General features: G+C 40.3%; 1 protein-coding gene and 1 non-coding gene across 4 annotated transcripts in view; one reads left to right on the forward strand and one right to left on the reverse strand.

The window, feature by feature from the left end:
• TP63 (tumor protein p63) overlaps positions 1 to 11,371 on the forward strand; it is a 207,871-nt gene extending 196,500 nt beyond the window's left edge. For all 3 annotated transcript variants that reach the window (XM_010990100.3, XM_010990098.3, XM_010990099.3), the window contains exons 11-14: positions 1,079 to 1,236; positions 3,536 to 3,680; positions 4,991 to 5,084; positions 7,965 to 11,371. In XM_010990100.3, the coding sequence (XP_010988402.1) occupies positions 1,079 to 1,236; positions 3,536 to 3,680; positions 4,991 to 5,084; positions 7,965 to 8,261 (694 nt within the window). In that variant the 3' untranslated portion in view covers positions 8,262 to 11,371. The remainder of the gene's footprint in view (positions 1 to 1,078; positions 1,237 to 3,535; positions 3,681 to 4,990; positions 5,085 to 7,964) is intronic.
• A 3,167-nt stretch (positions 11,372 to 14,538) lies between these two features.
• Positions 14,539 to 14,611, reverse strand: TRNAV-AAC (transfer RNA valine (anticodon AAC)). The gene has a single exon. It is a non-coding gene; the product is annotated as a tRNA-Val (tRNA).
• Positions 14,612 to 27,134: the final 12,523 nt, after the last annotated feature.

Raw genomic sequence — 27,134 nt, forward strand, 5'->3', positions numbered from 1 at the left:
CCATAGCCCTGCAAGGTAGGTTGCATTATTATCCCCGTGTAACTCCTACTTTATGAGCTTCTCAAAAATGGAACCACTTCTTAGTTTTCTTACCTCTAGCATCTAACTCATGCAGTAGGTGTATATCTATTTAGTTTATGTAGTTTTCTGGTGATGGACATTTCCCGGCTTGCATATATGGCTTTCTAATATATCCTTGAGAAAGACCTAAACATTGATTTTTTTTTTTTTGACTCTCCATTCTTCCCTGATTCTCATACGCATCACTAGTTCTATATTCAAAGAGAATTCAGGAACAGACGTTGAGTAGAGAATACTGTATGTAATATAACGCAGAGTATGACAAAGCAACCCTAGTAAGTTTCCAAATTGAAGTTATGCTGAATGGAAGGCTTGTTTTTCCCTTTGTCTCCCAGGAGACTTGTGGAAACTCAGAAGGACAGTTCTTTGGGCTCTGGGGCGCCCTTCGTGTAGAGGGGCGTTTGGCATTCTGACGGGTTCCCTCACAGCCCACGAGCATCTAGGCTGAGAAAGCACGCGTCCTGCGTGACGGCAGGGTGTGCTGCCGAGTGCCCTGTCTGAGTGGCTTTGCAGCTATTTTCTGCATATCCCAAATGGCTTAGGAAGCTACAGATGAAATGCCTCGGCTGCAGTTTTACCTTGGCATCTCCATGTCTGTCTTAAGCCTTTGGGTCTTTACTCTGTTCTTTTCCCTTATTGATTTTCAAATTTGTTTTGAGTTGAAGGGCACACAAGGGGAGAGGGATGGAGAAAACAACAGAGGGAAGAAGACGAAGCAGTGATCTGTCCTCTTACAAAGGAGGTACTTTAGGAAGATGCTCAGCTTTGTCAGCTACACATGTAGGAAAAATATGGTTTGAGAATTGCCTGGTGATCCCTCCCAAGTCAGGAAAGATTCTTAGATGGGAACACAAATAACTTCTTCATAAGGTTCTGGAGAAATGTTTTTACCAGTGTACAGTTAAGGCCATGTTTTAGTCTGAGACCTGTTAGAAATGAGCAGCCCCCACTCTTCAGTGTCCCGTGCTCACCATCATTCCCATGTTTGTGTTCCTAGGACCTCGATGCAGTCTCAGTCTTCCTACGGTAACAGCTCCCCACCTTTGAACAAAATGAACAGCATGAACAAGCTGCCTTCCGTGAGCCAGCTTATCAACCCTCAGCAGCGCAACGCCCTCACTCCCACCACCATTCCCGATGGCATGGGAGCCAACAGTAAGAGCATCTCCCTGTAGCTGCAGCTGAAGGACCAGCAGGGCTAGTGTCGGGGAAGGCTGCTCTGGGAGGGGAGGAAAGGCTCGCTCTGAAGCTAAGTGAGAGGCACGGTGGGACAGAAAAGATCAAAGCTGAGTGGCTTAAGTTTCTCACGGTGAACTTTTAAGATAGGTGATTCATCACAGGGCACATTGGTGTAGATGGAGAAGGCTGTTCCTTTAGGAGGGATAAGGATCTCTGTGAAAAGAACAGCCCACTTCCTGCCCACCTGGATGGGGATCCACTCCTGCATTCTTTCAGATAGTCAGAAGGAAATACATCCAACTTGTGGGAAGTAGAACAGTGCAGTGGACTTAAAATCTAGAGAAATAGATTATAGCCTGGAGTCTATTGCAATATTGTCTGTGTAACTCTGGACAAGTCACCTCTCTGCTCTAATGCTCAGTTTTCCATTCATCAAATTATCACTCTGCGTATTTAACCCTTTATGACTCTATGTGCCTACAATCTTGGCCTTCTCAACTCATCTACTCCATCCAGATACAGCCATTAAAGAATTGATGTAGGGGAAGGATTCTCCCTTTTATTTATTCACACACAGATTCCTCACATCAACCAAGTGTAGCTATAAGAGACAGTGTGGGAACTGGGCCTCCAAATGGATGATGAGCGGTAAGGTACATAGCTTTGCTGTAAAGATAATTAGCTTGTCCACTGACACTTATCTAGCAAAGTGGATACCCAAACTGGAAAGGAAAGGGAAAAAATAAAAGGATGGTAAAAATGCAGAAGGGATACAGAAGCCTAAATTACTGTCTTTGTATCCTGTAATCACCCTCATAAAATAGTATCTCAAACTTGTCCTTTGAAATCCTTCATTATTTTGATCAAGCCTTTAAACTTGCATTTTACTGTTGCCTTGAAGAGATTGGGTTTTCTTAAAGAAGTTAAGGGAGGCTGGAATTGTGACTCTCTCTGGTTCTGATAGCAGATTTTAATGAGATGAGAGGTATACAGGGTATGGTTCCTGGTACGGCAACAAAGATGTTAGGGCAGACTACTCTGTCACCAGTGAGAGGTGCACCTGAGGGCTCAAAACCCGACCCCTTGACAGGTCTCCTACTTTGACAGTAAAAGGAAAATATACCTTTTTTTTTTTTTTTTTAACTTTCTTCCTTGTGACATCTTAGAGTCCTCAACTTTTTCTTGAGATGCCAAAATAGTGGTAGTGGTAGCAGTCCTTCACATCCTTTCTCTTATTTATACTTCATGACTTCCCTCTGATGGTGTCAGGAAAGCCAGAGGGGAAAGCAGTGAGACACGATAGGCCTGCACTTTCTAGCTGGCTAGTGGCGGGCAGAGACCTTTCCCCTTTGGCACAATACCATTCACTAAAGTAGAAGCAAATTACTTTCATCTTTCTGTAGGTAAATTATTGGTAGTGAGGTTTTCGTCTCTATAAGCGAATGTTTACAGTGTATGGTTTAGTAAAGACACCAGTGTTGGTGGTATTCCCAAATACAGTCCTGCAGTGAACCATAAGAAAGAGCTGGGGTCTTTGATTGCATCCTCCCTTATGAGGCATTTGGTTCCCTACAAATGTTGCAGTACCTCCTCCCATTCCCAAACCAAAAGGCCACAGGTCCCTCGTTCATTCACAGATTTGTTTATTTGTCCACTTAACCTAAGCCTCCTGAGCATCTGCTCTGCGCCAGGCGCTGCGCTGGGTTTGTGGGGACCCAGACGGGCATAAGGCTTAATCTCCATGCTGGAGGAGGTTAGTCTAGCAAGGGAGATAGGAATATAGCCCACAGATGCAAATACAGGGAGGACTATATTAACGTCAGGAGCAACGAGCAGCTGGGACAGAGCATTAGAAGTAGAGAACAGGGGAGGGTATAGCCCAGTGGCAGAGCGTGTGCTTAGCATGCATGAGGTCCTGGGTTCCTTCCCCTGTCCCTGCATTAAAATAAATAAAGGCATAAATAAACCTAATTACCCCTCCCAAAAATAGATAAAAAATTTAAAAATTAAAAAAGAAATGGAGAACAAAGTGGGAAGAGATTGTCCTAAGAGAATGTACCAAGGTCAAGACAAGTGTGTATTTAGTTTGGAGTTTCATGACTGTTCTGCTCCATGAGATGAAGGATGCTTTGAAGGGGTGTAGTGAGTGATAAGACTGAAAAGGAAGGCTGGCAGATTAGGCCCTTGGTAAACTTAAGCCAGGCGAGATGGACCACTGGGATGCTGGTACGTGATGACGGCAGTAACCCTCTCTGTTCCTCCTGCTTCTGTTCAGTTCCTATGATGAGCACCCACATGCCAATGGCTGGAGACATGAATGGACTCAGCCCCACCCAGGCCCTCCCTCCCCCACTCTCCATGCCATCCACCTCCCACTGCACCCCCCCACCTCCGTACCCCACAGATTGCAGCCTTGTCAGGTGAGTCCACAGCATGTGCCCCTGGGGGCCTGTCCTCAGCATCTCTGGGTGGTGGAGGGTGGACATTGTGAAGGTTAACAGCACAGTTGGAAAGCAAGAAAGCAGCCCTATGGTTGAAGTTCAGCCACTGTTATCTCTGATCTATGGAGTCATCAGCAGTATTTACTTAAAAAACAAAAAACCCAATAATCAGCATGGGAAAAAGTGAAAATGTGAATTTATGGGCATATAAACGTCATGCCTTTTTCCCGCATCTTCACTGATTCCCCTCCTCCTCCATCACATTTTTGCAGTCAGTTGTAGCCTTCAAATTGGTGCTCAGGGCTGGGGTTCCCAAAAGGGCAGTAAACTTGCTATCTCGCTCCCTTTCCTGCTCTCTAGGCCTCATAGCTCTCAGCCACCACAGGATCGTTATTTTGGAGTTGGATGTCCATAAAAAAAATGTTAATGTTAGCAAAAATGACAGGGACTTTCAAGAACCTGGTGGCCTCTTCTGCTTTGTCATATGGGAAATGGGTACACTCTAGGGAAGGGAGTTCACCCAGCCAGAAGGAAGAAGTGCATGAAGCCTAGAAAATTCTGTTTCCTACAGAGGCAAGAGTAGGTGCCCAAATCTCATACCTAGTGCCCATCATCTTGCTCCTGCTTCACGTGCAGAATGATTTTTTTCATTTGGCTGCTGGAAAATGTGTTGATTGCCATGTGATTGCTGCAACAGTACTAGTAGCATCAATGAAAGAGATGACAAAATGCCAGGCGTGTCCCACCCAGCGTCTGGCTCTGTGGTGGCGCCATCCCTCTGAGACCCGAACCAGAAAGGAAGAGGTCTGTGTTCTGAGGAGGACGTTAATGACTTCACAGTCTAGTGGCCTCCAGTTTTTTCTTAGCCACATAAACCATCCTCAGAAATGCCAAATACCCGCGATTAAAGTGGAGTTGCTCTTTTTGAAGTGCAGAGCCAGGGGGCAAGAGAGCTGGAAAGTGGAGCACTGGACGCCTTCCTTTCACCCCCTGCAATGGCTCCTAAGGCACTTTTATGGAACCCCTAGAATTCCATCAATCACCATTTGAAAATCTCTGCCCTGCAGGCATCCTTAAGCAGTTGATTTTAATTTCTATAGACCTTAAGTTCATGTCACTAATCATCCCCAAACCTCAAATCCAAGGCCCCACATATATTTTATCTGCCCCAGTCTCTTCTGCAGGGCATCCCAGGGTACAATGTTGGGTTTTTCCTTTATCTTGCCAATGCAGTTGGGGTGAACTTTCTTTTTCTGTTTCCTCCTTCCTCCTCCCTCCTCCCTCTGCAGTTTCTTAGCGAGGTTGGGCTGTTCATCATGTCTGGACTATTTCACGACCCAGGGGCTGACCACCATCTATCAGATTGAGCATTACTCCATGGATGTAAGTAACTGTTAGACTTTTCTCTTGAGTTTTATTTCTTAATGTCCTCCCTCTGGTGACATCCACCTGGTAGTCCAATCCCCTCTGTTTTTCTCCTACTCCCAATCCTCAATTTTGTTGGAACCCACAGCCGTATTAGAGAGGTGCCCAGGCCTCAGCCTGTCCATACGAGAAGCTCAGCATGCAGTCTTCCCCGGCTTGTCCAATCAGTCGGCAGTCATTTATTGCATGCCTACCGTATGCAGACTGGGAAAGAGGAGATCTAATTCCCACCTTCAAGGAATGTGTCATCTCTAAAGAATTCAGAGGACTTGTTGGATATTCTCGTGAATTTGTATAAGATCCCAGGGAGGGTCATTAGATAATGAGTTGATGACAGAACCAGGAATAGAACCCCAAGGTGTAAGCTTCTGGTCTTTAACTCTATTCATTGGCCTTTTCTGCCTTTCCTTAAAGTAGAACGTTACAGGGGACTGAGCTGTGCCTCTCAGTTAGCACCATATGTTTACTCGCGATCAGTTCTACTAGAATGGAGCCCAGCCATTCTTGATCGTTGGGAAAGATCTCTGGTCATGGATTCAAGTCCCAACCATGCTTTTTAGTGGTAATGAGAACCTGAGGTTATCACTTTGCTTCTCTGGGCCTCAGTTAATCAAATTGGGTTCAAAATCACTCCTTTCTCGCTTTGTTAGTCTCTGGAGCAAGCTGGATGGGGGAGGGGCACTTTTTCTTGCTTCCTACGGCGACTGGAACTACTACTCACGTGGGAGCTCGTCTTGTTCTGGTTTATGGCAATCTGCTTTCGCTCCCCAGCTGCTCTTCATGCTGCTTTCTTCGGGGTTCACTATCCTCCCTCCCGGCTTCCAGAGGGCCCTTTGGGCTGGTGGAAGAAGACACTCTCTGCCTCTGCTGCTGCTTCTGTAGTTGGGACCCCTTTTCTCCCCCTCCTTGAGCACCGATGCTAGAGACACCCCTGCAAATGTGAGAACGCCCCAGCCCCATGGTGACAAATATGTGCTGTGCTGTCCCTATGCCCACCCCTCTCCACCCCCTAAATCAGCCCTGGGCCTGGTGGAAGAAATTCCTAGTGAAAACTACAGAGAAAGCTTTAGGAGTAGGTTCTGCCAGGTTTCGGATAACTTTACAATGATGTCCATCCACTGAAGACAGTATGTTTGACACCAGACAGTGTGTTGCCCTGTGTTTGAGAGCCCTACATGATGGAGCAGGGAATTTGTCCTTCCCTGTGCTTTTTAAGTTTTACCATCCCCTTGTTCACTTGTCCCCACTGGAAGGTGTGTCGGGGTGCCCCCTCGGCTGTTAGGCTCTGCTGATGCTCTCCACAAGTCCATCTCTACTGGTGCTGGCTGGGTCCTGTGCCAGGCTCTGGGCCACAGCTTTCTCACCTGTCATTATAAGTTAATATCTACCCAGGGAGTCATGCAGATTAATGGAGCCTAGTTTACAAAGAGTTTTGGACTTACTGGGAGTTTCAGAAGCATAAAGAGCTATGCTCACTTATCTATTTGTAGATTACTTTCTTTATAATGTATTCTTTTGCTAGAATAGGAAATTGGAGTACCCATACTGCACGTCTCCAGACTGGGAAGTATTGGGAGGCTATCTGATTTCTGCATCCTCACCTCAGCTTCTTCCTGCTCATCACTGGAAATAGACCCCTCCTTTTCAGCTTGTCTCTCAACACGTGTCTGGGAAAGGAATGTGATTAAATTTTGGGAGCTCCCATTAGTACTCCCTCTAAGATGCAAGGAGGGGTTAATAATGGTATAACACAGTAATAATACAAATGGTTAAGATTCCTGCAGTATGCTTTATAACTTGCAAAATACTTTCATATCCATATTTACATATGCATCCACGAGATGTGTTGACCTAAAAAGAAATTGTACCCATTTTACCGATGAAGAAACTGAGGCCAGTAGAAAATAACTGACTTTGATGAAGGTTTAGAATCATTCAAGTGAAAAAATAATAACTTTTGATGAGGTGTTCCAACTCCTAGCCTAGTGTTCTTTCTACTTACCATGTTGCTCCATGAAAAATGTGAACTGTCACTAAAACAAGCTAGTGAAGAGCTAATGCAGACAGATATAGAGATGCCACCACAGTTAGTTAGATCAACCATCTTTGTAATGCCTTCTACCACCAACCACAGAACATGGACACATACTCTGCATTTTGATACCCTGATTTTTCTAAACACCAAGAAACTTTTTGGCTGTTAGGGAAGTTTTAGGCTCAGAGGCTGTCCTGAGTTCCCCTATTCATTCACTTAGTTGTGTAACTTTAGAATTATCAACCTCTTGGACCTTCAACTTTTCTGTCTATAAAATAGGTGTGATAATATCTACCACTAATCTTAGCATTAAATGAGATCATGAATAAAAAATAATTAATTCAATGCCTGGCATGTAGAATGTGTTCAGTATCTGTTAGTAATCTTTTTTTCCTATCTCCTCCTTTGAGAAGTGGTGGCATTCCATTAATATCTTTCTTCTAGTGACTAGAGCCGGGTAGATTTGAGAGTTGGAAAGTACCTTTTACGTTATGTTTTTGTTTTGGGATTTTTGTTCTCTGATCTAAATATTATCTCTATTTTACCAATGAATAAACTGAGACCAGTAGAGAATAAGTAAAATGTTATCTACGAGAAGAGAATACACCCCAAGGCTGTACCCTTGTGCTTGGTTACATATAGTGCCAAAGATTATTAAAGAGATGGTTTTATTTTCCAGTTTAGAGTTGAATAAAATGCAGGTCAGTTAAACCAGAGCATTGGGGAATGACAAAATGGTGTGGATTAAAGGTCAGTTTGTCTCTTTGTCCTAATTCTCCTGGATTCCCTTCCCTATTGCACAGGATTTGGCAAGTCTAAAAATCCCTGAGCAGTTCCGACATGCCATCTGGAAGGGCATCCTGGACCACCGGCAGCTCCACGACTTCTCCTCCCCTCCCCACCTCCTGCGGACCCCAAGTGGTGCCTCTACTGTCAGCGTGGGCTCCAGTGAGACCCGGGGCGAGCGCGTCATTGATGCTGTGCGCTTCACCCTCCGCCAGACCATCTCCTTCCCACCCCGCGATGAGTGGAACGACTTCAACTTCGACATGGATGCTCGGCGCAACAAGCAACAGCGCATCAAAGAGGAGGGGGAGTGAGCATTCCTGTGCGAGCACTTCCCATCTTCCCGTCTGCCCACCCACCCCCCTACAAGGCACTACTGCTTGACCTGCCAAGCACACTCCCTAGGTCCCCTCCTCCCTCTTCTCGATCTGGCTTCCTAAGGGAAGGAGAAGTAAGAGGCTAACGTTTTACCTAATGTCCGACCTGGCATCTGATTCTGATTCTGGCTTTAAGCCTTCAAATCTATTGCTTGCAGGATTGAAATTGTCATGGCTAGGTAGAAGTGAGCAAAAAAGCTGTGGGTGTCTCCTTAAGCTGTAGAGATCTCTCACTGACTTTTATAAAGCATTTTCACCCTTATAGTCTAAGACTATATATATAAATGTATAAATATACAGTATATATTTTCGGGTGGGGGCATTAACTATTGTTTAAAATGTAATTTAAAGGATGAAATGGAGTTGCACTTATCAACTTTTTTTTTAATTGCTTTGGATGACTTACCTGTAAACCTTCTCTCAAGGCCTGCTATGTATGGTAATAGGTACCTAGATTTCAATGGTCCATGTGTATGATGAGGATATATTATATAGGTCCCTTCGGTTCTTTTGATGCTAAACACATGCCACATCAGACCTTTGGTTAGACCCAGTACTGTTTGCCATTGCTTATTACGTGAGGGAGACTTACACCCATGTACGTGAATCTCTGTGTTGGTGTGTTCTGTGTTATTGACATCCCTGCTACCGATGGTAGTTGACTTTGGGGTTATTTCGTCTAATGACAAGGAAAAGTCCATGTTCACCCTATCGCTCACCAGAGGAAAGGAAGTATCCTCTCTTGCTTTTGATTGGGATTGGGGAATATGAGTCATGGCTAAAATTCTTAAAAAGTTCACGGCAGCCAGTTCAATAACACCTGGTATCGTGTATCTGAGTATACTGGCAACCTCCTCAAATTTAATACCAGACATCTTAACTCTTAGTATTTATTGGGAAAGCATCTGCTGCCAGTACTAAATTTCACTGCTAGATTGATTAACTCAATTACACATTTGCTACCCTCGTTAGAATTAAGGTTGATTTGATTGGGAAGAATGCCGTCTGCCCAGTTCTTGGAGCAAAGCTGTAATGTCTGTTAAAAATAACCAGGAAAAACAGGAATCACACAGAGATGTTGAAGCTCCACTAAACAGTTAGACATCTCAGTAAGCCATGAATTAAAATACTTGGAAGACTTTTGGAAACATAAATAATATTTGATAAATGTTTCTTTTAATGACCCTCCTGTTCTATGAGATTCTGCATATAGAGGCTTGTTTATCTTTCTCTCTTAAAGGTTTAACATAGGAGTAGTGATCTGGAAAATACAGTCATATGAGATGAGTTTTCCTGTAGCATTGGTCGCATCACTGTATCACTTTTCTTTTTGAACAACGATAGTTTCACTTTGTTGGAAAGTAACTGTGAGAACCCAATTTCCCGTCCATCTCTCTTTCAGACTGTGCATGCACATAAGGATGTCCCAACAGATCAGGGAATAAGCCTTCCATTGGAGATGTTGCTTGAAGCACATAAACCAAGATTTGTCTTCAGACTTTGGAAAAACATGTAAATGGCAATATTCCTGTACATCTTTTAGAAACATACTTTGTAGCAAAACACTTTTTTTTCAAACTACGAAACAAATATTTTGTATATATGCTAATGAGTTCAAACCTCTCCCATGCCATCTGGTAAAGGGCTATCATTGCACATAAGCTTCCATTTTTATTTTAAATTGCAAAAGGGCTACTGTGACTCAAAAATACATATGAGGTTCACCTGAAAAATGTATATATATTTTGCATGTTGAATTGCATACTTTATATTTTGATTATTTTTTTTTCTTCTTGGGATAGCAGGTTTTGCAGAACCACAGTTGAAACTTTTTTATTATTATTATTGTTTTTATATTTTCATGGAAACATCATTTAGTAAGACTACAATGTCAAATACGAAAAAAAATGCCGTACATGTAAGATGGGGGGAAGGGAAAGTTGTTTTTTATTTTTTTTTAGTTTTGTATGTTAAAAGAGAGTGAGTCCTTGATTTCAAAATTTTATTGTGATAAATGGCAGTAAGCACTGTTAACTGTGGAACACTGTTAGCTTTGGAAACCAATTAAGGGGAAGAATAAAACCATGCCTTGGCAGTACTAGGAGGGCCAGTGGCTTCCTCAACTGTCCTAAGTGTTTGAATAAACCAAAGACTTCTGAGGTATTGTGGTTAAATGGTAATAAGCACTGTTAACTGTGGAACAAGCATGCAGCTTTGGAAACCAATTAAGGGGAAGAATGAAAACCATGCCTTGGCGGTGCTAGGAGGGCCATTGGCTTCCTCCACTGTCCTGAGTGTTTGAATAAACCTAAGACTTCTTCTGAGCTATTTCAGCACTAATTCAGGTAGCGCTAGGGACTCCGAAATTCCTGTACTGTGTATCATGGGCTTGGCATTAGCCAAGGCTAAGCACAACTACTGGCCTCACATCCACTTAACATTTTTTGAGTGCATGAGTAGCTAGGATAAAGGGTGTAAAAATATTGAGGACAGACAAGTGGGAGTGGGCTTAATGGAGTTTTTGTGGCCTCAGCTCAATACAGGTAGCTGAAGAATGGTTAGACTTTTGTTCAGAGGTGATTAGAAATGGAAATGGAGGAGAGAACTTTCTGTGTTAAATCCGTTTACCTTTTGTTTTCTTGATAGTCCCCTAAAATACAGTATACGGGATATTGAATGTTAAAGGGTGTGTTTTTTTTTTTATTATTTTTATAATTGTAAAAAAATTAAGTAAATGCCAAATGTTTTATATGCTTTATTAATGTTTTTGAAAAGTTCTTTCTTATAGATGTGATACTTTTTTTTTTTTAAGCTTCAGTTGCTTGTCTTTTGGTATTTTGTATACTGGGCTTTTGGTGAGCCAGAGGCCAATCTATAAGCCACTTATGTTTGCCAGGACATGCAATAAAATTAAAAAGAAATAAAAATGCATTGAGAAATGGTGTTGGTATATGGTGGGGGGGGGGCGTCTGTGTCTGTGGCCTTTGGCCTTATTTTCATTATCGAGGTAGAGGAAGAGATACTGAAAGAAACATTAGAGAGATTCAAATATTGATGCTTCTAATTATGAAGCAAATAATTATTATTTTCTTATTTTGCCCAATCTAAAGGCCAGGAATATATACCTCATTTGGCACATAAGATACTCACAGATTTAAGATGTTGTTGGATTGAGGTCAGGATGAGTTTGCTTGGGAACAGGGACTAGACTGCAGATATTCCTAATGTTGAATTTAGTGAGCTTCCCACAATGCTTAGCAATGACCTCCTCAGCACCGAGGAGGATGCTAGTCACCCTGGGTGTACATGGGAACAGCACTGCTGATGGTGGGCTGTGTGCATGTTCCCCTTTAAACTCAGGGTTAAATATCACCTTTCAATGATATCCATTGATTCAACCAATAAAATATCTACTATCAAAATGGCTTAGTGATTTTTTCAAAGAAGTAACTTGTTTTTTACAGACTAACATTAGATGGCATGAAAACAACTGAATACTTTAGATTTATAAATAACTTACATTATAACATTATATATAACATATAGTATTTAAAGATATTAATGTGTTTTCCTGTTTACAGATGTAATCACATGATGAATAGATCCATTACCATAGGCAAGGCAGGTTCAGCTTAAATTTGGAGTACCAGAAAATTCCAATTCTTATCTCTTAAAATGTAAGTGCTCGATCCCCCCAAAATGATACAATGGGTGCCAGGAAAAAGAAGAATAAAAAGCAATGAAAATAGATAATCTTTGAAATATTAAGGCCCTTTGGACTCCATGGTCCTTTTTGTTTCAGCAGTTCTAACCATTTGTATGGCTTGGTGCTTTGTGACTTTTATTCTCTCTTAGAGGTCTTCTGAAGTGCATAGAAAAAGAAATTCAACTTTAAGATTTTTTAAAGAGAAGTTTTAGGTTCATAGAAACATTGAGAGAAAAGTACAGAGATTTCCCAGATCCCCTCTGACTCCACACATGCACAGCCTCCCCCATTATCAACCTCCCCCGCCAGAGTGGTACGGCTGTTACAACTGATGACCCTACACTGACATGATGTCATCACCCCCAGTCCATAGTTTACATCAGGGTTCACTCTTGTGTTGTACATTCTGTGGATTTGGACAAAAGCATAACAACCTGTGTCCACCATTATGGTGTCATAATGCGGAGTTTCACTGCCCTAAAAATTTCCTGTGTTCCACCTATTTAGCCCTCCCTGCCAAAAATTCCTGCCAGCAACTGTTACTGTCTGGCCATTTGTTCTCAATTGTCTCCATAGTTTTGCTTTCTCCAGAATGTCATCTAGCTAAAATCATACAGTATGTGTTCTTTCCAGGTGGACTGCTTTCACTTAGTAATATACACTTAAATTTCCTCCATGTCTTGTCATGGCTTACTAGGTCATTTCTTTTTAGCATTGAATAACATTCTATGATCTGGACATAACAGTTTATTTGTTCATTACCTATTGAAGGACCTCTGGGTTGCCTTCAAGTTTTGGCAGTTGTGAATAAAGTTGCTATAAACATGTGTGTGCAGGTTTTCACGTGAATATACATTTCCATCTCCTTTGGGTAAATACCAAGGAATGCAATGGCTGGATTGTATGATAAGAATATGTCTAGTTTGATAAGAAACTGCTCAACTGTATTCCAAAGGGGCTGTGCCTTTCCATCAGCAATGAATGAGGGTTCCTGTTGTTCTCTGTTCTGGAATTTGACCATTCTAAAAGGAGTGTATTGGCATCTCAATGGTTTAATTTGCATTTCCCTAATGACACAAGTGGAGCATCTTTTCTTATGTTTATTTTTCATCTGTGTACGTTATCTCTTTTGTGCAGTGTCTATTAAGGTCTTTGGCCCATTTTTTAATCAGTTTGTTCTCTTAAGCTTGAACTCTTAAGAATTCCAAAACTACCTTAAAAAAATTAAAAAGGATTATATGTATTTCTTGTAATCATCAGAGGATTGTTATACCCTTTTATAAATCTAAAGTGCAGTATGGAAAGTTAGCTGTTTTTCTTTATCTTGAGACATTATCTCTTTTTATCATTAGGAATTACTTTAGCCTAATTTATCAATCAATTCAGTGATCTAAAAAACTAAAGACTAAAATTTTAAAAAAGGAAGAATGGTGGAATTGTCCAAAACTGTGCTAATGTGGTAGCCTTTAGCTACTTATGACTACAGAGCAATTGAAATGTGGCTACTCAAAATTAAGAAGTGCTAGCAATGCAAAATATAAATTATATTTCAGAGACTTAGAATAAAAGACTATAAAATAACTCATTGATAATTTTTCTGTTGATTGTGTTAACATACATTACAGGTTAAATAAATCTGTTACTAAAATAAATTTTACCTTTCTATTCATACTGTATCCGCCTACTAGAAAATTTAAATTTATATAAATGGCTTTCATTACAGTTTTATTAGACAACTGGTTTAGAAAGATGATGCAATAAGAAGACAGGAGAGTGATGATTAAATGAATTTACTATTGTATAATTATCCAGTTTTCTGACTATGTTGCCCAAAATTCTTGCATCATCTTTCAAGAACGTATAGAATGAGAGACACTTATCTTTATAGTCTGCTTTTAGATTTTTATAAGAATTCAGAATTTTTTTTTTTAATTTTCTCCTCATAAAGTCAAAAAGATTAAAATTGACAGAGGAAGATGTTTCAAAATTGTTAAATCAGAAGATGACCATAAAGAGACTGTCACTTTGGATTCAAATGATAATGGTGAAATGAATTGTCTAAGTTAAATTTCTGGCTGAGTTTTTCTGTGATGATATCTTAGATGAACTTTCTCAAACAAAAGGCTTAGTCGTTGAGCAACGTGATTCTAAGGATGAAAAGGAGATATGGTACTTATAGTTAATTATTAAACACGTGAATTTCACCATGTAAATTTGAGAAACATCCTGGCCATCCTATTTTGCTAAAATGTGACAGTATTCTTTAGCTCTAATGATTCTCGTCACCAAAATTTACCCAATATACTTCACAAGTGGCAAAAACTGAAGGTAGGTATGTATCAAAGGTAATTGGAAGAAAATAGATAATGTAGAAATTTAACTCATTGACTTGATCATTCTAATTTGTGTTTATAAACGTAAAAATTAAAATATTTTTTACTTTTGGTGATTCTTTAATTTTTAAAAAATTTATGGAGGAGGTAATTAGGTTCATGTATTTATTTTTAATGGAGGTACTGGGGATTGAACCCAGGACCTTGTGCATGTTAGGCACACATTCTACCACTGAACTATATCCTCCCCTCTATTTCACAGTTTTGGAGCAAAGAACATGGCCATTATCTCTTCAACAAAATCATAAGCCATCAAATGTTACAATTTTTTTTAAAGTATTGCAAATGTTGATGCAAACACAGGATGCAAACATATCAGGGATGTATTTGAAATCAGTACATACAGGATGGTTGTGTCCCAGATTGAACGATAGTTCATGAGCAATTAATTGCATTCAGACTCTACTTCTCATTTTGTGTATATGTATCTCTAAAATCATGAAAACAAGAAAATTTTAGGTTTACCTAAAATTTTACAATTGTTAAAATTTCTGATGATGCTGTTTTTCTCTTTTTTCTTACTTTTGTATTTCATAAAGTTACTAAAATATTTTTAAAAGACATTAGATACAGATGATAATAGATAGTGACTTTTTTCCTATTATACTGTTAGTTATTAGAATAACTTAACTAATAATACAGAACTCCAAAGGCTTAGTATTGAATAAACATGTTTGAATTATCTAAAATTTGCATAGGATTTCTGAGAGCCAGGGATCATATTTTTGTTTTTTTGGTGCACTGTCTAAATTATCTAGCAGGTAACCCAGGGATTTTGTCAGTATACAAGACACTCCTGCCAGCAAAATAAAAGTATGAAACACAGGGTTATATGTGTGTGGTGGGGTATACACAGAGTTGTACGTGTGTGGCAGGGTACACGCTGGAGCCTTCCTGACAGGGAAGATACCCTTGATCTTGACTCAGGGCGCCCACAGGCTGGCAGGAGACAGATGGAAACAGTATTCATTCTTCTTCCAACAGATCTTTCTCTTTTCACATTCCACAGTTCTCTTACAAGGTAAACTAGAACATAGGACACTTCCAACCTTGAATACAGACATCTCTTTGTAACCATAGAGGCCTTAGTGTTTATTATTATTTTTTGTACTCAACTGACACTTTTTTTTTTCCCAGATGCTTCAGACTCATTCCAAAAATGGTTATGTAGATGTATAGATTTTCATGGGAATACAAAGAGAGTGAAAAGAATTACTGGGCTGAAAGAAGTCGGATGCCTGGGGCCCGATGCTTAATTTTCTGCACCTCAGTTTCCACATCTGTAAAATGAGGAGTGTGAACCCCTGACTTGGCAGTATTTTGGTAAATATCCTTTAGGAGAGAGCTGAGGGGTGGCATAAAACAGCTCTGCCAAAATAGATGTGAGGGTATAGTTTTAAGACAAATTACAGTCTGAAAGCTAAAAAAAGTATATATGTGTGTGTGTGTGTGCTTAAGTATAAAACTTTTTTTTTTTTTCAGGTAGGAGTAGTTCATTAATTTAAAGTTGTGCTTTCAAAGTCAATGTTGGGTGTGTGCTTAAATTTTATGAGATTTGTAACTCCTCACACTAATCCTGAATCTGTGTGCCAAGTGGGTGGCAAGTACCAGCAGGTGAATTTCTCTTTTGTGATTCAGATCAGAATTCTAGGCCTGGGACTTGGAGGTACAGCAGTTTGTAATTCGAGTAAAAGTTAGATATGGAGGGCTAAGAGACAGGAAGGAATTTCTAGCAAAGAGAGCTTGGCTTAGAGAACAACATATTGGAAATTAAGAATTTTCAGGCACTGTAGTTCATCTGACATTTGCTCTATAATTTTGAGAGTAACTCAAATTTATCTATAAGAAATTATGATGATTATGTTCCTAAACTCTAGGTACTATCTTCTACACGTTGATCATTTTGCTTGGCAATTTTTTAGGTAAGTTTGCTTTAGCTGTACCCAATTTTTCTTCAACTTATCAATACCTTCCTAATACTACTCTGCTCCATTAATGAGTCAAAGTTAGAGAAGGCACTCAAAAGTACTCACAATACCTGGGGTGCAGAAAAACCGGGATTTTAAATGAGAGTGAAAGGAGAAGAAACACAAAGTTCAACCTATTTTCTGATTCTGAGCTGTGCAATGAATAGAAATTCTGCTTTGTCATTCCCCAGGGCCACCTGCCAAATACATCTTGGATGTGTTCAGAATGTCTGCTCTCAAGGATTCTGGAACTACATTCGTATCAAGGTACCAACATGTTCGGTATATTTTAACAAATCTTGGTTTTCATAAATACTCAGCTGAAAGGTTATAAAAGAATGTTCTAGGAAATTCACCTTTGTGAATCGCACTCAGGCAGGAGAAGCCAAGCCCTAGGAAAAATATTTCTAACACCTGGTGTTCAAAACGATTCTTGGGCCACTGATAAGTGTGTAGGTATGTGGGTATGTAGGTGTGTGTGTATATGAGCTATGTTTTTTTCTCTTTTACTTCTTTTAAAAAATTACACAGATTTTCTTTTTTAAGAAAAAAAATACATAGCCAGTTTCAAGATAGGGACATCTCAGTATCCTTTCCCCTTGCCTTTTGCTTTTTCAGAGACCTAGAGATGTTTTACCCTAACTGGTTTACTTGTAAGCAGCATAAACTCTCAGCAAAATGATGTGCCAGTTGTTTGGGGAATATTCCCATTTCCCTGCCTATTTCCCTCTTGTCCTTTCTACTGAAGACACCCACATTGTGTTCCAGTCTCCACTCAAATTTGATGTTCCCAGGTGAGTGGTAAATCCTTCTGTGATGGCGAGGGCACAGAGGTTATTTGCCCATTGCCAGGAATCCAAGCCATTCCTTGGAGGTAGTAGTTGCCGGCCACTTCATTCTTGTTGACCCCTACCCTCAGGCCTGTGATACCTTCAAGAGTCACATGCAGGGCAGGAAGTCATGTCTAAGTGTAGTCTCAGCCAGGCGCAGCAGAAGGCATCATGTTGTCCCGTGGCTGGCTGGTATTCAATCAGGATTCGGCAATCAATGGGAGTTCTGTCTTCTCAGATACTGCCTTTCTTCTTCCCTCTTATAATATCCTATTCATGAGAAGAGAACGTAGCTTGGCTGCGTCTCTGCTCCATCTTTCATCTCCTTTGCCTCATTACTTCTTGTCCTGGGGTACAATCCCACAGTCTCTGCTCATCATCACGGCCTCTGCAACACTTTGACCTCCCTTGATGAGGGTGGCAGGAGGGTAAATGTCTGCCTCTCTCTCATGATTGTAATGCATTCTTTCCTTCCCTGAGGAAAAGAGCTCCCCTGTCTCTTGGCTGAAAGACTATTTTCTTGAACTATGAACTCCTCTCCAATTATTTTCACAGTACTCTTGTGTAATACCAGGCTCTCCTCCTCGTGTTGAATGGGTCAGTGCCCTCCCGGGGAGAAAACAGAGCTCAGCAAAGGTCTTGCACAGGGGTGGCACGTGGGCTTTGACTCCCTGAAGGTTCCCTTTGTGCTTCCTGTCCACAGGCTTGCTCAGCTCCCCTTGATACTTTCCGGCCTGTGCAAGGCACGGTGGGAAATTCATGGCTGAGGAAGACAGAGCTCTATGATCTTAGAAGCACAGTCCAAGAGAAACTTGGAAACCGTCTAGCCTAAGTTCCTCAATTTATGGAGTAGGAAGCTGAAGTCCAGGCAGAAAAGAAGATGGCCCAGCATCTCACAGCAAGGCTGCAAGCAACTAGTCAACAGCAAGGAAGAAGCAGTTGGTCCCAACCTTCCTATCCCGCTGTCGGTGCAACACAATCTCTGTTTCACACCACAGCAAGGCCCTTGTTCTTATTCTTATCTTTTTTCCTCACTCTCTCGTTCTCAGTGGAACATGACAGTGAATACTTTCGGGTGCTGTTTACAAGTGGATCTTTCTCTGCTTGCTTTACTGTTTCTCCACCCCCATGCTCTTGTTTAGCCATAAACACCGGTGACCTGAAGCACCCTCTGGAATTCGTGTAATGGGGTACTGGAACCAGTTATGACTTTTATGTTTTTAGTGCTATGCAAATCAGCTCTTGCTGCTTCTGCCACCTGGTTTGATATATATATATATATATATATTTTTTTTTAATTTACTATTGAATGCAAAAAGGAATGTTCATTGTGGTGCCTGGATTAAGAATTAACATGTCTGATTTACACAGATTTTCTTTTTTAAGGAAAAAAAATATATAGCCAGTTTCATTGCCTATCTATCAAAAATTCCTTTTGGAAAACTTAGGTTCTCTTTGACCCAAGAAAGATATTGTATCTGCTTTAAGCCTAGCACCCCTTAGCGGGACTGGGACTAGTGTCCTTCCCAATTGGACAATCTCCTGAAGCCAGAGAATGCCTGGGCCTAATGACTTTATACCATATCTCCCACAGTATTGGAAAACCAGTGTTCTGCATTGAAGAGTGTGTATGGGAAACAGGTGTTGAATGAAAGGGTGAATGAGAGCTAGGTTCTGCAGTCTGATCCCCCCTGTATTCTCATCTTGACATCACTACTCAGCAGTTGATGACTTTGGAAAAATCATTTAATTTCTCTGCCTAGTTTGCCTCATGTGTAAAATGGGGTAATTGTGGCACCTCATAACTTTGTTGTGACAACTAGCTGAGTTTATACCTGCCAAGTATTTTTTCTAAGTTTTGCAGAAAGGCTTTCTCAGAGAAAGATCCTCCCACACTTTGGAAGAAACATACTAGGAGTTGTTTCTTCCGTTCCTGTTCAGAAGCATCAGGAAGCCCCATACTGGGATCAGGACGAGGTTACAGAGATAGAAATGAGAGGGGCTGTCCTACAAGGAGGGGGAGTGACACACACAGGAGAGTCCAGGGCCTGGGTGCTAACCGCCCCTCTGCTACAAACTCCCAGGAACCCTTGGACAGGACACGCGGGTCTCAGTTGTTCCCATCTCCAAGAAGCTAGAAGAGCTCTAAGTTTTCTTCTATCATTAGTATTCCAGAAACATATAGTTCTCCATGAGGCAGCCTGCCATTTGAAGAAGACAACGAGGACTCGACTACCTACTGGCGTTACTTAGCTAAAATTCAGGGGCCACAAGAGTTAATGTTGTTTAGGGAAAATCTGTGGGAGATGCTAATGGGACTTGCTGGCATAAAAGCAAAGATTTCTGTGAAAGCTGTAAGTATTTTCCATGAAAACTCTCCCTTCAGGCCATGCCTTTACCAGCTGAGATACCCTCTTCTAATCTCTCAGGAAATAGAAGAGATAATGTCAACACGAGAAAAGAAGTGGCAAAAGAAGTGTTCTAGATTATTCATACAAAAAATTATACTACCAAGAAAAATAAAGCTAAAGGAAATCCAGTAAAAGACTTTATGATTTAGATTGATTGCATAAGTATTAAATCTTTCTATGTTTTATATATACTAATACAAAGTTTTCTAAGAAATTTCATATAATTTATCTCTTGACTTCCGCAACCTCGTGAAATAAGCAGAGCAAATATTATCAGCCATAGTTTACAGCTGAGAAAGCTGAGCCTCTGAGAAGTTATATACATGGCCAGGTTCACAAAGCTTTTTAGTGGTAGAATCAGGAGCCACCCCAAGTCTGTCCATTCTAGTTCAAAGCTCTGTTCTATATTTCCAAATTTGCAAATAATTTTTCAATGGATCACTTCCCTTGGGCTGAATACATACACATCCCGGCAGCAGAAGCCTGTGGTTTCAGAATCTATCACCCTCAGATGACATTCAGTACACTCAGACCCCAACTAGAGGGATAACCTTTCAGTGAATGGCTAGCCATTGCCAACAGGATAAAGCCCACGTACAGTCTGTCACTGGTTTACTCTTTAACATCATCCAACCAAGTTGGACTACTCAACATTCTCTGCTAGAACAAAATCTTCATTAAGCAGGGGTTTTGTGTTGTTCACTGATAAATCCCCACATAGGGACAAGTGTGAGACCTCCTCATTCTGTAGGTGGGGATACTGTTGCCCAGGTGATTTGAGTCAGTCTCCTAAGATCACACAACTAGCCAGTGAACATCTGGAGCGATTTCCCAGGTGTCATCTTCACATCCACATCAGTACTGTTTCCATCACTCCATGGTAGAAACATTCCTAATTGCTTCTCTGATTTTCTAGAGCGTGCAAAGCATGCTCTAATTTGATTTGAGCTAAGCCATAGTAAACTAGCAAGATCCTGAGAGTGAAAATTACTTCCCAGGATATGAGGTGAGGGCAACCTACCCTCAGCTCTCAGGTCTTAGTTGGGAAAAAAAAGTCAAGTCTGTTCTTCCCTAAACCTCCCTACTGGTTGGGAACCCCACCTGGGCCTCAGGGGAGAGGGTTGGTCCCAGTTATCTGATGAAGTTAGCTTGTACCACCACACCCATGTTCTGCTGTTCCTAGATTTCTATTGCAGAGACAGAGATGACACAGGGAAAAGTGACTTCTGTGGGTCTAATTGGAGAGACAGTCCCATCAGAGCTAGAAAATACCTGCATTCTTCAAAGGCTTTAGTATTCATGGTGCTTCAGTACTGCCAAAGGCCCGCCTTGAAAAGAGACCCAGAATGCTTTTTTGCAGCAAAGTTAATCCCACTGAAAGCTTCTTCAATTAAAGCAAGCTCTAGGGGCTGAGAAATAGACAAGTGAATTAAGCCTTAATGACTCAGCTCCTCTTTCCTCCTTGCCCTTGTTTATGAGCCAGGAATGTGGGGCGGAAATGAGTTAAGTCAAATCTCTGTTTGAGCTCTATGAAGCAAAAAACTAGGATCTATCCACACCCAAGGTGATTTTGTTACAAAATGCTGTTTCTTTACAATAAGTCTTCCCTATCATTTGGCTCCAAGAAGTAGGAATCTCATGTTTACAAGTCTGGGAAGAAACGTGCATGGAGAGGAAGGCAGAGATGCCTATCAAAAGGCCACTGAGATGTGGTCAAAGCAGTCGCTTTTGCACTAAAAGGAACTGAGTGATTCACGATGTTAGGTTAGACTCCCTACCATCAGACCCAGGAACAAAAATTCATAATGGACCAGTGATTCCTTGACAAAGTGCTCTAAGGGAAAACTAGTAAGAGGGTCGGAGAAGGCAGGACAGGGAAGAAGAGAACGCCAGCCAGGCAAGGGTACCATGTCAGGCAAAGTCCTGGGCAGAGCGGCTTCAGCTTGAACTTGGAGGTGAACTCTAGAAAGTCTCCTTGGCTCAAAGTGGTCCCAACCTGAGGCCAGGGAGCGTGAACTTCACAATCCTGTACCTATCAGTCATTGGCAACGGGCTCTCCTAGGAGTATACAAACTTCCAGGCACTTCCAGCTATCTGTTTCCCAATAGAAGGCTCCGGTAACTCAGGAGCAGTCCTCTAACCCCAGCCACAATTTCAGGTTGTTGGAGCTGAAACATATCAAAGATCAGAACACATATTTAAGAAAAAAATTTTTAATCTGCAAAGAGAAAACAACAACAACAAACATTGCCTTGAAGGTATCTAGGCCTTAACCCAGTGGAATCCTATCAGCTACATTCCCGAAAGTTTTCTTTTGGCTTGGAGATCTGTGTTTAAGAGGTTTACCTTCTTTTATTAACTTGTAGTCACTGTGCTAATGCATTTATGTAAACGCCATGGTGCCATGGTGTTTCCTACATATACTACGTGGTAGAGCAAGGCCACTGGAGCTTAGTCGTCTCAGGTTTTAATCTTAATTTATTCATTTATCAACTGAGTAATTTTATGAAAGTTACTCCACCTCTGTGTGACTCAGGGAAGTGGCTGTGAGGAATAAAGAGAATAACCAAGTAGACATTCAATAGCCCAGTCATGGCATGTGGGCAAAGTCTCAGTAAATATTGGTTATTAACAATGTTGATGGTAGCAATAATAATATTGTACTTCATTTATTTGTTCATTTATACAGCAAATATTTATCCAGCACCTACGAGGTATCAGAGCCTCTTCTAGGCCAAGAATTACGAAGGTGCTAGACAAAGATCATGCCCTGGCAGAACTTACATTCTGATGAGAAACAAATAATAAGCACACAAGCAAGTAACTAACACAGTATCAGTTACTGACAAACACAAATAAGAAAACAATAACTGACTTTGTTTTTCTCTTGGGAGTTTGAGATTTGCAAACATTAACTACTATATATAAAATAGATGAAAAACAAATTTCTTCTGTATAGCACAGGGAGCTGTCTTTAATATCTTGTAGTAATCTATAATGAAAAAGAATATGAAAACAAATATATGTATGTATATGTATGGCTGAAACATTATGCTGTACACCAGAAACTGACACAACATTATAATTGACTATACTTTAATATTTAAAAAAAAATAAAAGAAAACTGAAGCAAGGCAAAAGTACAGAAGACTAGTAGGGCAGGAGATGGAGATTATCATTAAATACAACGGTCAAGGAACACCCCTCTGGGAAGAATAATTGAGCAGAGACCTGAATCAGTTGAAGGGTGAGCCACGGAAAGACCTGAGGAGCAGTGTTCTGGGAAGAGGTTATAGTAAGAGCAAAGCTCCTGGATGGGAATATACTCGGCATGTTAAGGACAGAGGAAGAATCCAAGAGAATGAAGCAAGCCAAGAGTACTAGGAAATAAAATCAGAGACAGTGACGAGGACCAGACCAGATCACATGAAGCCAAGTCACCCAAGGTAAGGAGGGTGACTTTTACTTAATCTGACTGTGGCAGGAAATCACAGTCACAGACAGTGACACAGACAGTGACAAATGTGAGTTATGTTTTAAAAAGATAACTTTCTTTCCTATATAATGCCAAAAGGCTCAAGGGCATCTGTGCAAATCACTTCCTAGTAACAGCCCTGGATCTCACACTCCGCAAGCTCAATGAGCAAACTAACCTTTGTAGCAAACATGAGCTACCAATGTATTTATGTCCTTATGTTGTCTTTCAGACAATAATAATAATGATCTCTAATATTTACAAAGAAAGTCTCCATAAGTAATCTCTAATATAAAAATATGGCTGCATCAACAGATGAATGGATAAAGAAGTTGTTGTGCATATAAACAATGTAATACATTTCAGCTATAAAAAAAAGAATGAAATATGCCATTTGCAACAATATGGATGGACCTAGAGATTATCATATTAAGTGAAGTAAGTCAGACAAAGACAAATATCGTATGATATCACTTATATGTGGACTCTAAAAACATGATGTAAATGGACTTATTTGCAAAACAGAAATAGACTCACAAACATAAAAAACAAACTATGGTTACCAAAGAGGGAAGGGGGAGGGGGAGGAATAAATTAGGAGTTTGGTATTAACATAGACACACTACCATATATAAAATAGATGGAGAGCAAGGACCTATTATATAGCACAGGGAACTATATTCAATATCTTATAATAACTTATAATGGAAAAGAATCTGAAAAATAATATATATACATATATGTGTATAACTGAATCACTATGCTGTATGCCAGAAGCTAACACAACATTGGAAATCAACTACACTTCAATAAAAATTTTAAAATATTTAAAAAAAATGACTGAAAAATCATCATTCAAGTATCATTAATCTTTAGTTCCTCCTATTTTGCAGGTTTCTGGTTTATATCCTTAGTTTTTCTGCCTTTTTGGAGTGTGGTCTGTCCCATTAAACTAACTGCTTTAGGTTGATTTTATGTAACAAGCTAGCCTGGTTTGCTAGAATGAAAATTGCATACCATTGGAAATTAATATTTTGATGTATTCCATTTCACACAAAATTCCTCCATTTATACACTTCTGATGGCTCTTCACTGACTGCAGATTGAAGTTCAGTCCTTAGCTGAGTGTATCACTGCTTCTCTTCCTGGAGTGGGCAGACATCCCCAACGTGCCTTAGCTAACCACCTTCTTACACAAGGGAATCACCTACCATAATACAGCTCTTCTCCGCTGTCTCTCAAAGACAGCATGCACAGTTGCACTGTGCATCATTGTTTGTTTTTTTTTTCTTTGCCTACATGTTATGTTTCTCTCGAGGCCGAGTTTTGGTCCCACCTCTGTGTGGGACTTCCCTGACAATGAAATCTTCACTGGTTATTCCTCATTCTGAACTGCTTCTGCAGTTGATCATATGCTAAGTGTACTGATCTTTTACACTTAGATTTTGACTGATAAAGAACACGTTGATCCCTCCAGGCCATCTACAAACTTATCGGAGGTTGGGATGACATCTTACCTGTCTTTGTACTCCAGGCACTCTGCTTATTGCACTTGACTTTCCCATCAAACTCATCCTTCTTCAGTCCTGCTAAATTCACACGTCTGTCTGCCCCCAGTACTCCTACTTTTATCCTTTTTTTTGTTCACTTTTGTATCATGTATGAATGTCAGTTGACAAACTGGAATGTGCAATAAATTTATTTATCTTTATTTTTATGAAAACTTAATTTCTATTTCAAGCTCTGCTTTTGCCACAGCAAAAGAAGTCTCAGTCAGTTCAGGCTTTTTCCTTTCTTTACCTGAAGTTTAGTTTCAGTTGTATTCAGTGGGGAGGGAGGCTCAAGTACATTCAGTCGTTGGCCCACCCACATATCCACTAAGAATTCCATGATCCCATCTGGTTCTTAGATGGGGTGTCATTTCTGAGAGGTTGCTTTCTGCCCTGCCAATTCCCACCCCAGGCCTGCAGCTCTCTCCTTGCCAGGCTTAGAAGCGTGGTAATTTCTCTGATGCTGTTTAGGATTCCAGCTGCCTAGACACACACACAAAGTCCATACTGAAATCTTATGCAGAGCTCTGTTCTTTTTTTTTAAGTTGAAGTATAGTCAGTTTACAATATTGTGTCAATTTCTGGTGTACAGCATAATGTTTCAGTCATACGTATACATACATATATTCCTTTTCATATTCTTTTTCATTACAGGTTACTACAAGATAGTGAATACAGTTCCCTGTGCTCTACAGTAGGACCTTGTTGTTTATCTATTTTTTATATGGTAGTTAGTATCTGCAAATCTCGAACTCCCAATTTATCACTTCCCACTCCCTTTTCCCCCAGCTAACCATGTTTGTTTCCTATGTCTGGGAGTCTGTTTCTGTTTTGTAAATAAGTTCATTGGTGTCTTTTGTTTAGATCCTACCAGGGCTCTGTTCTTATAGCAGGAAACATGGCTATTCTCTCCAGTGCCCACCAATGCCTACATTCTCGTCTCTTTCATATCATTAGATGCAGTGGTCAAGGAAGGTCTCTCAGGGAAGGACAATTGAAAAGATACCTGAGTAAGTTGAAGGGGTGAGTCACGAAAAGATCCAGGAAGAGGCCATAGTAAGAGCAAAGGTCCTGGATGAGAATATATTCTTCCTCTCTGTGAGGAAAAACTTCTTTGATCTGGAGGAAGCCAAGTCCCATCTTCTTTCTAATGTTGTTGTCTCTGCCTGAATTCTCTAAGTTACCCTTAGCGATATATAAATAACTGAAATCGAGGAAAACACTAGCAGATCATTTTCTAATTCTACCTTTAAACTTCTCTATCTTAAGGCAACAGAACAACTTTGTATTGATTAAGCAGGTATGTGGACGTTAATAAATTGCCAGGAAAAATAATGATCGTGGGTATCAAATGTTATCCTATCATAATTATTTTAAAGAAGCACAAACTTCTTTTCCACCTAATTCATCAGCTAGGGTGACGATTTAGAATCTTTCCTCTTACCCATCCATTGGTCTTTTTGTACATGAAACCAATACCAAAGATAACTTCTTGGCCTAAAATTGGGTCCAATAATAACCAGACTCAGAAGATTCTGCTTAGAAAAAAAATAGAATGGATAAACAAAATAAAAATATTTAAAGTAGATAGGGGTAAACTATACACAAAGAAGAGACAATTCTAGATGTTCAGAAGAAGAAATCAATTCCACTAATTAGTCTCTTATCTTCCATAAGGTTCACCCAACTGACTACATATATGAGATATTCAGTGGGCCTCTGTGGTTAAGGATGATAATGATCATGATCTCTAACTGAAGATCAACTATAATTTTCTTTATTTTCTTAAAACAGTAATTTGATGTTTTGTAATAGAGAGCATTTCGTCTTTCCAAAAGCCCATCGTATATAGTTATGCAGTGAACATGGGCACAACATGTAGAGTTGTGACCTTTACTATAGATAACATACGCTTGTATATGTGTGATGAGGACTGTAGAGAGCTGGGGAAAAAAGTGTTTTGTTCTAACAAAACCAGCATGCAAAGACAACTTCCCAAAAGAAAGAAGTAAAGAGTTTTGAGAAAAGGGCAGAATTTTACAATTTACACAGTTGTCATATGGGTTACAGGTCCCTCTTAGTCCTAAACATCAAAAACTCTCTAATTTGCTCCTTACAGGTTTGCTTTAAAAAAAAAAAAAAAAACGCACCTGAACCCTTGATTTCATTCACGCCAGCAGGCTTTGGGAATACACCAAGGACCACCATTTAGTTAAAAAACAACAACAGACAGCAGAGACCTCTGTAAGTAAGATTATAGAAACGTAACAGACCTAGTCATCATCTCAGAAAGCTCAGTCTCATTTATGAAATAACACAAAGACGAACAGTTGGGGTACAACGTGATGAACGGTATTAACGAGTATGAAGTGTTGAGGAAGCACTAAGAAAGAAATAAGTTAACTCTGCCGTAGGGGGTAGGAGAAAGCTTCAGTGAGGAAGTCACATTTGACCTGAATATTGTGGAATTAGTGGGGA

Source organism: Camelus dromedarius, chromosome 2, assembly GCF_036321535.1.
Source record: "Camelus dromedarius isolate mCamDro1 chromosome 2, mCamDro1.pat, whole genome shotgun sequence".
In the NCBI taxonomy this organism is placed as follows: Eukaryota; Metazoa; Chordata; class Mammalia; order Artiodactyla; family Camelidae; genus Camelus; species Camelus dromedarius.